This window comes from Eriocheir sinensis, unplaced genomic scaffold (genome assembly GCF_024679095.1).
Source record: "Eriocheir sinensis breed Jianghai 21 unplaced genomic scaffold, ASM2467909v1 Scaffold103, whole genome shotgun sequence".
Lineage (NCBI taxonomy): Eukaryota > Metazoa > Arthropoda > Malacostraca > Decapoda > Varunidae > Eriocheir > Eriocheir sinensis.
In genome coordinates, this window is record NW_026110330.1 from 779,742 (window position 1) to 792,660 (window position 12,919).

General features: G+C 39.4%; 1 protein-coding gene across 18 annotated transcripts in view; it reads right to left on the reverse strand.

Moving 5' to 3' along the window:
• LOC126989048 (uncharacterized) overlaps nucleotides 1–10,636 on the reverse strand; it is a 53,614-nt gene extending 42,978 nt beyond the window's left edge. For 3 of the 18 annotated variants that reach the window (XR_007742832.1, XR_007742828.1, XR_007742821.1), the window contains exons 1-2: nucleotides 1,814–2,581; nucleotides 1,579–1,651 (exon numbers count right to left, since the gene is read on the reverse strand). Coding sequence is in view for 5 of the 18 variants with exons in the window: in XM_050847593.1 (XP_050703550.1) it covers nucleotides 1,579–1,651; nucleotides 2,588–2,778 (264 nt within the window). In the remaining 13 variants the exon portion in view is untranslated. The other 15 variants (XM_050847593.1, XM_050847596.1, XR_007742829.1 and 12 more) reach the window with 14 other exon arrangements.
• Between the last annotated feature and the right edge of the window lie 2,283 nt (nucleotides 10,637–12,919).

Genomic DNA, 12,919 nt, shown 5'->3' on the forward strand with positions numbered 1-12,919 from the left:
AGAATACAACAGAATAAAAGAGAATACAACAGAATACAACAGAATAAAAGAGAATACAACAGAATACAACAGAATAAAAGAGAATACAACAGAATAAAAGAGAATACAACAGAATACAACAGAATACAACAGAATAAAAGATAATACAACAGAATACAACAGAATATAAGAGAATACAACAGAATAAAAGAGAATACAACAGAATACAACAGAATAAAAGATAATACAACAGAATACAACAGAATAAAAGAGAATACAACAGAATAAAAGAGAATACAACAGAATAAAAGATAATACAACAGAATACAACAGAATACAAGATAATACAACAGAATAAAAGAGAATACAACAGAATACAACAGAATAAAAGAGAATACAACAGAATAAAAGATAATACAACAGAATACAACAGAATAAAAGAGAATACAACAGAATACAACAGAATAAAAGATAATACAACAGAATACAACAGAATAAAAGAGAATACAACAGAATACAACAGAATAAAAGATAATACAACAGAATACAACAGAATAAAAGAGAATACAACAGAATACAACAGAATAAAAGAGAATAGGATAGGTAGGGAAGGGATGGAAAGGAAGGCATGGGAAGGGATGGGATGGGAAGAAATGGAGTATGATATTCCCAAACACACACACACACACACACATATACACTCACTCACCCACCCAGATACATACATATTCAAAGTGTGTGTGTGTGTGTGTGTGTGTGTGTGTGTGTGTGTGTGTGTGTGTTATGCTCCTGAGACTTCCATATAGTTGTGTGTCACTTTCATGAGGTGCTTTTCCTACTAGTGTTTTTAGGGCGAGTCCATTCAAGGCACCTGTGTACCACCCCATACAAGCTCGAAGTCTTGACAAATGTGTGTTTCTTTAGCTTCATGGTACAGAGGAAGGGTCACACTACCACCAGGGTCATAAACTACCCAAGGAGATGCCCCAAACTCCTATGAAAGTCTTGACAAATGTGTGTTTCTTTAGGTTCATGGTACAGAGGAAGGGTCACACTACCTCCAGGGTCATAAAACTACCCAAGGAGATGCCCCAAACTCCTATGAAAGTCTTGACAAATGTGTGTTTCTTTAGCTTCATGGTACAGAGGAAGGGTCACACTACCACCAGGGTCATAAAACTACCCCAGGAAATGCCCACAACTCCTACGAAAGCCTTGTCAAATATGTGTTCTTGGGCGGCGAAATGTCTCATAATACGACCCTAAGAGCCACCTTGCCACCAGGGTCTGACCACCAACTGACTCCAAACCAACCCACTCCTCTCTTTGAACCCAGTCATGATTAGGACCACCCTATATATGGCAGGGACTTCACTATTCTGTACAACCGCTCCCACAACATGTCACGCTTGATGGCACTGTGACCTGACATTGTACCGAGGGCAGCTGTGTGGCAGGAACTAACAGGAAGGAGAGAAGACTGAGAGCTGGAAATGGAAATAAAAAAGACCGAGAATTTTGCACAAAAGGAACAATTGCAGGAAGAAAATTGGTGCAAGAAGATGAACAAGGAAAATAGTTATAGTTAACAACACTCACCATTTGATTCCTGTGTGTCCCCTTCATCCTCCTCCTCCTCCTCCTCTTGTTCTTCCTCCTCTTCTTCTTATGTCTGCAAATTAAGTTAGGAATGAGAACTGTATAAACACGGAGTCTTTTGGGGAATAATAAATTCCTTCAAGAATTTTAATGTTTATTTTTATGAGAGAGAGAGAGAGAGAGAGAGAGAGAGAGAGAGAGAGAGAGAGAGAGAGAGAGAGAGAGAGTGCATTACCTATAGGAACAGTAGTAAAGGTTTAGCATGAGGGCAAGGAGGAGGTGGCGGCCAGTGGTCCACCCTGACCCTCAAAGCTAACAGGGAAACAAGACAAAGGAAATATTACCTGAGAACCTAACCTCCCTTATCTATGGCCTCCTGTGACCTACAAAGACTTATTCTATTACAGGGTTTAGACAAGAATTGCTCCGCTCTTTATAATGATTCTAGGACCACAGTACGTATGGAAATAGTTCGCATGCATAAAATTCGTATGCAATTTTTTGTAAGCAAATGTTTGTAAGGGATAAAGTTCGTTTGAAAAAAGTACGTATGCAATTCAATATTATAATAAATAAATAAATAAAAATCACGGGCCGGGGCCAGCCGAAAATTTAGCAGGCAGAAGTATGGGGCCATCCAGTCCCCATTAAAGCTAATGATACATATATGGAAAAAATTAACATCTATATATAGTGAGAGTTATCACCTTCATATCACAGGTAAAACTCCAGAAATACACCCACCAACTACCAGTGACAATGGAGCTGTGCAAAGCCTGCCCCATTTTTACCAAGGCAACCTGACCAAATCTAACCTAACCATTGAGTAAATAGAACGTTAAATGGTAAAAAGCGCTCAAAATAACGGAAAAGATGAGTAAAAAGATGAATTAATCTAACCTAACCACATCTGATTTCTGGAATAACACCCAAATAGTTAGGGATAAATGTCAAAATAATTAGGCTACCCTTTCTTCAATAATCCCTTAATGATAACAAATACTCTAACCTATCACTGCCGCTGCCGATGTCAATGGAGGTGGAATTGGTGGAGTGGACATGGCGGCTGACCCCAATCACTGCTGAGGGTCTAACACCATCATCACCACCACCACCATCAACACTGCCATCACCATCACCACCATCACTGCCATCACCACCGCCGTCATCACCACCAACACCTGTCACCACCGCTGTCATCACCACCAACACCTGTCACCACCGCCGCCATCACCACCAACACCTGTCACCACTGCCGTCATCACCACCAACACCTGTCACCACCGCTGTCATCACCACCAACACCTGTCACCACCGCCTTCATCACCACAAACACCTGTCACCACTGCCGTCATCACCACCGCCGTCATCACCACCACCACCATCACCACCGCCGTCATCACCACCATCACCACCACCACCGCCGTCATCACCACCGCCGTCATCACCACCACCACCATCACCGCCGTCATCACCACCGCCGTCACCACCACCACCACCATCACCACCGCCGTCATCACCACCACCACCATCACCGCCGTCATCACCACCGCCGTCACCACCACCATCACCGCCGCCATCACCACCACCACCACCATCACATGAAACAGATTTTCCAATTTTCCCCTATTTCCACGCCCTGATTTCCTGTCCCTGCACACTAAAATAAGGGCAAAGGATCCACCTACCTTCCCACAGCATGGCGCTTCCGGGCACTTTATAATAACCTAAAAAAACAAGAAAAATACAGCGCTGTCTCGGCAGCCTTCACAGACGACAGGGAAAATGGAGGCCGTGACGTCATCATAGTGTTGGAACTTTAATACACGACAACCTTAGAACTTGACGACGGATAAATAGAGCAAGTTCACTGGTAAAAACACGCTCAAAATAACGGATAAGGGGAGACGAATAAGATCAGGGTATGCTATTAAGTATTAACGAAAGAAGAAAACGATACCCGAAGGGAAAGTTTGCATCAGTAAAGTCTTCAGAACACTTGAACTCGGGGCATAATAACGTGTTTAAGTGTGCAGGGTGACGTGGGTAAGTGTGGAAAAGTGTACAAAAGTGTGCAGAAGGATATGAGAAGCGAGACAGAGCGGGGAAGGTCAAAATATTAATAATTTTCTCCTCCTCTCTTTCTCTCTCTCTCTCTTGTCTATTTCTTTCTCGTAGTAGTAGTAGTAGTAGTAGTAGTAGACTGGACCAATTTTTTCTTCATCAACGTTGTAGTGCGAGGATGGACTAAGCTTAATTAAGGTGACCTTTCTGAGACAAAATCCGGGGACATTTTCGGTGGATCCGAGGCTTAAAAACTTCCAAATGTAGCGTTTTTGTCACTGAAAAACCAAAACGGGGACACTGCCGGGCTTAGTACCATTCATGGAGCAGCATTCAAAAGTCTCTCACCCTATTTGGTTGATTGATTGATAGTTTATTGTTGCAAGTAAAAAAATAAAGGAGAAGGGAGTTCCTTAGCTATATACACTGCGCCGAGGTCCACAACTATATATACGTAGAGTTTGCTCAACATTTTCGTGTTCTTTTTTATCTTTGAGTCACAGTGAAAACCGGGGACAGGTCACTGAAAACGGGAACGTCTGGTCACCCTAAATAAGCTTCCTGCCTTCCTTCAGTGGTCCAGTGTTACACGACTGACTCCTTGAAAAACAAGCTCGGCCGTGTATTTCCCTCAACTCAATATTAACTATATAGAAATGCAACGTTCTGGAGCCATCGGATTAACGTAGAATCACTTAGGTTTAAGGACAGACTACCTATGTCTGGACCATGGGGTCTGTGTGGTCTGATTTTCTATGTAAATCTATGTAAATTTAAATCCACACAGCTCCGGTAGCTATGACGTAATGTTTAAATCTCCGCTTACCCAATCAGCTGATCGGTCACCTCAGCGCGTACACTACTGATATATCGTTTCCGGAGTCATCACACTCGTACAGAACATGTTTATTGCATGACTTGACCTGACCTAGCATACCGAGACACAGGGATGGATGAAATTCTCCAATATATAAACTTACGAGAAAATAACAAGTTTTTTTCTCTCAGAATGGCAACACCCCCGCCAATAGACTCGATCGCTCGCCATATATAATTCTTCCGCCTCGTCATTTTTTTTTTTTTTTCAGCTTTCTCGTCCCCTGCATGCATGATGGTTAATGTTGTACTTAACGGCAACATCAATAAGGGCTGATATCATATTAAGCCGTGCTGGGAAGAGAGAGAGAGAGAGAGAGAGAGAGAGAGAGAGAGAGAGAGAGAGAGAGAGAGAGAGAGATGCTGACTTTAAATGCCGACTCATAAATGCTGACTGATTATGGGCCATGAGTTTATTGACCTTATAACACAAATGCATGCTGACTTGAGGTACGTGTTGATACTCAGCACTCAGCATAAAACTGATTTTCACTGCTGAACTAATAAACTATAAGAGATGAAGAACCCTTAGAATATATATCATTCTAGATCTCTTCCTTTCCTCTATGAAACACATAGGAATGTATAACTATCTCCTATAAGTCACCCTAAGGACCTTGCTCATGGTACAAGATACAGTAATGTCTTTGATAAACTAACTCAAAAGATGGACAATTGTAACCTATATGAGTGATAATATATATTGAACAAGCCCTCTTTCCATTATTTTTGCAGTATTAAGGAATATATATCAAGCTGCTAACTCATCCCTTGCTCATGGTAGAAGATTGTGATATGTCTTTGATAAACTAACTCAAAAGATGGACAATTGTGCCTGATATATATATACTGAACAAGACCTCGATCCATTGTTTATGCAGTATTGAGGGATAGGTATATCAGTTTCCTAACTCACCCCTTGCTCATGGTATCTTCCTAAGGCATTGCTAGACTTGTTTTTATATGCCAAAGATTGAGTACATTAAGACCTTCTCAAAGTCTTACCCAAGAGTTAGTGCTTGATATAAAACTATGCTCATGATAATTAAGGCTTCACAAATCCCGACACTGACCATGGTAAGACACTTAATGTCAGGTAATTATCAAAACTAACACATAATTAATGGTTTTGATCCCCCAGAAAATAAGGTAGCTACTGGGGGGGTCTGGAAGAGGCTGATCGAGGGTCTGGGGGGCTTCAGGTAAGAGAAAATACATATAATTAATAGCTTGGACATCAATAATCTATACCAACCCTTGCTTATGGTAGCTTTCCAAGGCATCGTTTATAGACTTTTTATAATATAGCAAAAATAGAGTACCATCAAGGCTTTCTCAGTCCAATTACTCAAGAATTAGTTCAGTGCTTGTTATAATATTGTTTTCTCGGCCAACCCTTGACAAGGCTATTAAAACTGTTCTTGACAATGCTAGTAATTATCTAACATATACTGGAACCCTTACTAATGTTACATAACAAAGTGGAGACTTAATTGCTGGGGATATTTGATTCAGTTCCATATTAATTGTTTTTGCTCATTGGAAAGGTTAATTAAAATGTTACCGCCAGTATTATGCTAAGACACCTGCTTGGATAGGTTAGGTGACCAATTACTGGGGGCCTGAGGGTCTTAGGGCTGACACAGGAAGGGAAAACACTTATATATAATGTCTTTGACCCCCAGAATAAAGGTAATTTGGAGCCGAGACTGGGGGTGGGAATGCACTGGGTACTTGAGGGGGCTGGGTACATACTGTTTGGGCAGGTAAATCATTCTTCTACATCAATCCTCTGTTATTTTTAAGCTTAAGAACTTTGACTAAAAGCAGCGATGGACCTTCAACTGTAAGGACGTGGCAAATTCTACGAGTCTGAGGCCTCTTCAAGCACTCAAAATCTCTCTTTAAATAGTTTGGGGGAGATAATTCATTCCTTTACATCAAGCGTGTTATTTTTTAAGCTTGAGAACTTTGACTAAAAGCAGTGCTGGACCTTCAACTGTAGAGACATGGCAAATTCTATGTTTGAGGCCTTTTTAAATAGTCAAATCCCTTCTTATATGTTGTTTGAGGAGGTAATTAATTCTCCTATGAACTTCTTTGCCCCAACATGTCAAATTCTGAGTGTACAGGACCTTTCCAAATAGTCAGTCTCTTTAAATACTGTATGGGGAAATAATTGATTCTCCTACATCAACCCTTGCTCAATGTGATGCTTTAAAGCTTGATATCTAGCCAGAACTAAGCTTTCAAGGGTTAAACATGGCAAATTCTGAGAATAGTCAGTCTCTTTAAATACTGTATGGGGAAATAATTGATTCTCCTACATCAACCCTTGCTCAATGTGATGCTTTAGAGCTTGATATCTAGCCAGAACTAAGCTTTCAAGGGTTAAACATGGCAAATTCTGAGTGTACGAAGCCTTTCCAAATAGTCAGTCTCTTTAAATACTGTATGGGGAAATAATTGATTCTCCTACATCAACCCTTGCTCAATGAAGATCTCACTCACTTTAAAATATTCCGCCCCCCAAAATATACATACTGGGATCAGAAATCTATGTGGTTGCAGCTATCCACTGGCTATGAAGGGTAAATTTCACTCACCAAAGGCCGCCGAGTGGCTTAACCCGGTAGCAGGGACGGGCCAAATTTGTGGCTTTACCGTGTAGCAGCGATGGGCCAAATTTGTGCCATGATTTGAACCCCCCAAAATAGATGATACATAAACTTGTCACAAATGCTGATATATATTATTATGAAATGGTTTGCGTGAGTGATGATTTTTTCCCATTTTTCCCGCTTAGAGGGACCATTAAGAAACATGATCCCCACTGCTATCGGGTTAAAACTACCCACATGCTGTCCAGAAGACCACCTACCAACCCGGACTCTAGATTCTAGGATTAAAGATGAGCTCCGGGAGGGCAGCATGAGCCAATGCAAGATGGCACCACTATAAACACTTGCCTGCACCAGAACGGGCTGGGCCGACCATCAGGCCCCACCGGGAAGAAGCCTTGGGCCGACCATCAGGATCCACTGGGAAGAAGCTTACCGGAGCAATAGGCCATGACGTAAAAAAACAAAAAAAACACATATTTGACAAGGCTTTCAGGGGAGTTACAGACAGGGGTGCTTTTATGACCCTTCCTCTGTACCATCAACCTAAAAAAACATCATTGAGAACCCAATTACTGACCCTTTTAGCCTTGGAAATATACAACAGAAAATACAAGACCCAAACAGTCCCCTCAATAAACAGACATACAACTGAAATTTGTGCCATGATATAACCCCCCAAAATAGATGATGCATAATGTGATCACAAATGCTTTGATATATAGTATGAAATGGTTTGTGAGTGATGATTTTTTTTCTTTTTAGAGGGACCGTTAAGATACATGACCCTACCACCACCACCACTGGGTGAAATATGTTAGGTTGCAAATATTTCCACGAGTCACTACATCATTTGAAGGCTTTCCATATACGCTGTGTTGCTAGTATTTCCAAGGGTGGTTTTACGAGCCTTGACACCGTGACAAGGCTAACGTAACAGCCACCCATGACAGCCTGACCCATACCCTTAACAGCCGTGGGAAATTGCCGTCTCGAGATTCCAAAACAACGCCCGCCAGACTCAACGTCATATGGTGGTGAAGATTTTAACGCAGGTACACAAAGACGCAGGGATGGACGCTCAACCCTAAGGTGGAGACGTCGGCCGAAGATGTTGACGTAGCGATCCCAGACGCAGGGACAAACGGTCAACTGTGGGGTCAAACATCAGATATCAACCCGTTTTTTCAACCTGTACATATCTGCTGCCGAATATGGATGAGGGAAATATATTTTAAACCAATTTATTTTTTTCCTGTTACGTATATTTATTTCATAGAGGTCAGAGTTCACCACCCGTACTGCACGCATGGGTGGGTAAAAGACATGTATATATATAACCGTACGTGTTTGAGGATAATCTCCCTCCATAGTCAGGATTCACACATGACTAGGTTACGTATGGTCATTGTTTAACACTTTCCAACTTTTTTCTAGTTATTTATTGAGGTACAAGCCTAACAGAGGTGTCCCCATAGGCCTGAACCCTCTCTGATACCTGGCCTGTACTGCTGCTCTCAAATTATGTCAAACTATTTTTTTTAAGGTGAAGGGAGACAGCTCTAGCAGGGAACGGAACCTGACGGAACCTCCCTCGCTAGACGCCGATCCGACAGGCTTGTTAGGGGTCACCTGAAGCACTGGGCGGCAGCTTACAGAATGGGTTAGGTCGTTAGGATACTCATACCAGCAGTGTGGGTTAGTGTGCAGCAGAAATGAAATGCGTTCACATGCAAAAGCCATACGTGCTGTTATGGAAGCCAGAGAGAATTGTCATACGTAAGCAGGAGTAGCTGTTATGCGAAATTTTGCCGTAAGCAGCTGGAGTTGTCATGCAGAGAAGCCGTGGGATTAGTTACGAAGGAAGGCGCAGAATGTGTTGATACGAAAGCTAGAAGCAGAGAGAACTGTAAATCCATGCGGGTTATGCGAGCAGGAGTTAGTATACAGAAGCCATGCCCTGTTACGACAGCAGACGCAGAACGGGGTGTTATGAATAGCAGAAGCAGAGTGAGTTGTTACAAGGGCATGCAGATGTTATGCCAGTCCCAGGAGTGCAGGAGTTGATACCCGGAGCAGCAGAGGTTGTCCTTGGTAGCTGAAATTAAAAGGTTTTGTTAATACTCCTAGTACGGAAGTGTTGTAAGTTATGGACAGCACCAGTAGTAGTAGTAGCTATTGCAGAAGGGGTTGTTAAGTTAAGACAAATCCCTACAGACATTATCATATTACCCCAACATAAATACCCTTCCATCCAGTATCTTAACCTTCAAATACATATCTCCAATACATAATTAAATCTATACACAAGCACCAGTAGGAGTTGTTGCAGGAGAGGTTGTTAGTTACGACACCCCCACTACAGACCTTTCCCCTACATAAATTCCCCTCCATTCAGTACTTTAACCTTGAAATAAATACCCCCAATACACAATATATACCCCAATACATTGAATGCACATACACATGCAACTCAGTAACACGCACATTTAAATCCATACCAAGTTCCTTATACGTACTGGGATAGGAAATACCTTATGAAGAAATAACCACAGACTTTGTATATAAATAACCCCAGTGCATAACATTCTTTCCCAACAAAACACCATTCTTAGGATATATATATATAAAACACAGAAGACGAAAATCCCAAATACACATTTTAGTATACATGCAACTCAGTAACTCACACATAAATCCATACCCAGGTTGCTTATACGTACTGGGATAGGAAATACCTTAACCTAAAGAAACACTAAAGGCTGTATATGTAAAATCATGCGTAGTACCTTATAAGAAATAACCCCGGCCCTTTACGTAAATACTCTCAGTGCATGACATTTCAATATATGCCAAGTAACTTTCTAACCCCGTACACATGCTGAAAGAGAGATTGTTGTTAATAGCCATAACACACTTCCATACTTATTGATATAGCCTTCATAGATAACATGCACCCTTTAACTACTTTCTGAGCCAGTACACAAGCTGAAAGAATGAGTTTTTGGTTAATTAATAGCCATAGTAGAAAGGGTTTGTAGGAGTTACCCACAGCCACAGAACTTATAAGTAAAATCCTAAGTACAACCTTATAAGTAAAAAAAAACACCACAGACCTTGTAAGTAAATCCCATAGCCTTATACATACAAACATCCAAGTTCATAACATTTCAATACATGCATAATACAAATCATTTAAATATTTTCCTTGGCACATAAACTTCTGCCTATATTTACAAGTTAACCTTCTCCTCCCTCTTATCCTCTTTAATACATAGAATGACATATTTCCTCTACTCCATAAGCTTCTATATATTGATCTGCCTTTATGTATAGAACTCACATCCTCCTCTTCTTCTTCCTCCTCCTTCTCCTCTGCACTGCTTGGCCTGTAAGAAGATGGGATTGTCAGATGTTTCCGACTCTAACATTAACTACTTGCAAAGGCTAAAAAAAGAGATCAATTTGGTTCTAATGAGTGCTTCTGTAGCATTATGGTACAGGGAAGGTCACACTACCATCAGGGTCATTAAACTACCCCTGAAAATGCCCACAACTCCTATGAAAGCCTTGTCAAATATATGTTTCTTAGGGTCATGGTACAGGGGAAGGGTCACACTACCACCAGGGTCATTAAACTATCCCAGTAAATGCCCACAACTCCTATGAAAGCCTTGTCAAATATGTGTTTTTAGGTTCACGGTACAGAGGAAGGGTCACACTACCATCAGGGTCATAAAACTACCCTGAAATGCCCACAACTCGAAGCAAAGCCATGTACAATATGTGATCTTAGGGTCATGGTACAGAGGAAAGGTCACACTAACACCAGGGTCATTAAACTACCCCAAGAAATGACAAACTCCTATGAAAGAACTGTCAAATATATGTTTTCGTTGGGTCATGGTACAGAGAAGGGCACACTACCACCAGGGTCATAAAACTGCCCCTGGAAATGCCTAAAACTCCTAGGAAAGCCTTGTCAAATATGTGTTTTTAGGTTCACGGTACAGAGGAAGGCTCACATTTTCATATTTTATTTTTTCCTTCTTTTGTAACTTCATTTCCTTTCCTTTCCTTTCCTTCCTTCCTTTCCTTTCCTTCCCTTCCCTTGCGTGAAATTCCCCAAAACATAAAAAATCAGTTATACAACAGAATACAACAGAATAAAAGAGAATACAACAGAATAAAAGATAATACAACAGAATACAACAGAATAAAAGAGAATACAACAGAATACAACAGAATAAAAGAGAATACAACAGAATAAAAGAGAATACAACAGAATACAACAGAATAAAAGAGAATACAACAGAAAACAACAGAATAAAAGAGAATACAACAGAATAAAAGAGAATACAACAGAATACAACAGAATAAAAGAGAATACAACAGAATACAATAGAATAAAAGAGAATACAACAGAACACAACAGAATAAAAGAGAATACAACAGAATACAACAGAATAAAAGAGAATACAACAGAATAAAAGAGAATACAACAGAATACAACAGAATAAAAGAGAATACAACAGAATAAAAGAGAATACAACAGAATAAAAGGGAATACAACAGAATACAACAGAATAAAAGAGAATACAACAGAATACAACAGAATAAAAGAGAATACAACAGAATACAACAGAATAAAAGATAATACAACAGAATACAACAGAATAAAAGAGAATACAACAGAATACAACAGAATAAAAGATAATACAACAGAATACAACAGAATAAAAGAGAATACAACAAAATACAACAGAATACAACAGAATAAAAGAGAATACAACAGAATACAACAGAATAAAAGAGAATACAACAGAAAAAAGAAAATACAACAGAATAAAAGAGAATACAACAGAATACAACAGAATAAAAGAGAATACAACAGAATACAACAGAATAAAAGAGAATACAACAGAATACAACAGAATAAAAGAGAATACAACAGAATACAACAGAATAAAAGAGAATACAACAGAATAAAAGAGAATACAACAGAATAAAAGAAATACAACAGAATACAACAGAATAAAAGAGAATACAACAGAATAAGAGAATACAACAGAATAAAAGAGAATACAACAGAATACAACAGAATAAAAGAGAATACAACAGAATAAAAGAGAATACAACAGAATAAAAGAGAATACAACAGAATACAACAGAATAAAAGAGAATACAACAGAATACAACAGAATAAAAGAGAATACAACAGAATAAAAGATAATACAACAGAATACAACAGAATAAAAGAGAATACAACAGAATACAACAGAATACAACAGAATAAAAGAGAATACAACAGAATACAACAGAATAAAAGATAATACAACAGAATACAACAGAATAAAAGAGAATACAACAGAATACAACAGAAAAGAGAATACAACAGAATACAACAGAATAAAAGAGAATACAACAGAATACAACAGAATAAAAGAGAATACAACAGAATACAACAGAATAAAAGAGAATACAACAGAATACAACAGAATAAAAGAGAATACAACAGAATACAACAGAATAAAAGAGAATACAACAGAATAAAAGAGAATACAACAGAATACAACAGAATAAAAGAGAATACAACAGAATACAACAGAATACAACAGAATAAAAGATAATACAACAGAATACAACAGAATACAAGAGAAAACAACAGACAACAACAGAATACAACAGAATAAAAGATAATACAACAGAATACAACAGAATAAAAGAGAATACAACAGAATACAACAGAATAAAAGAGAATACAACAGAATAAAAGAGAA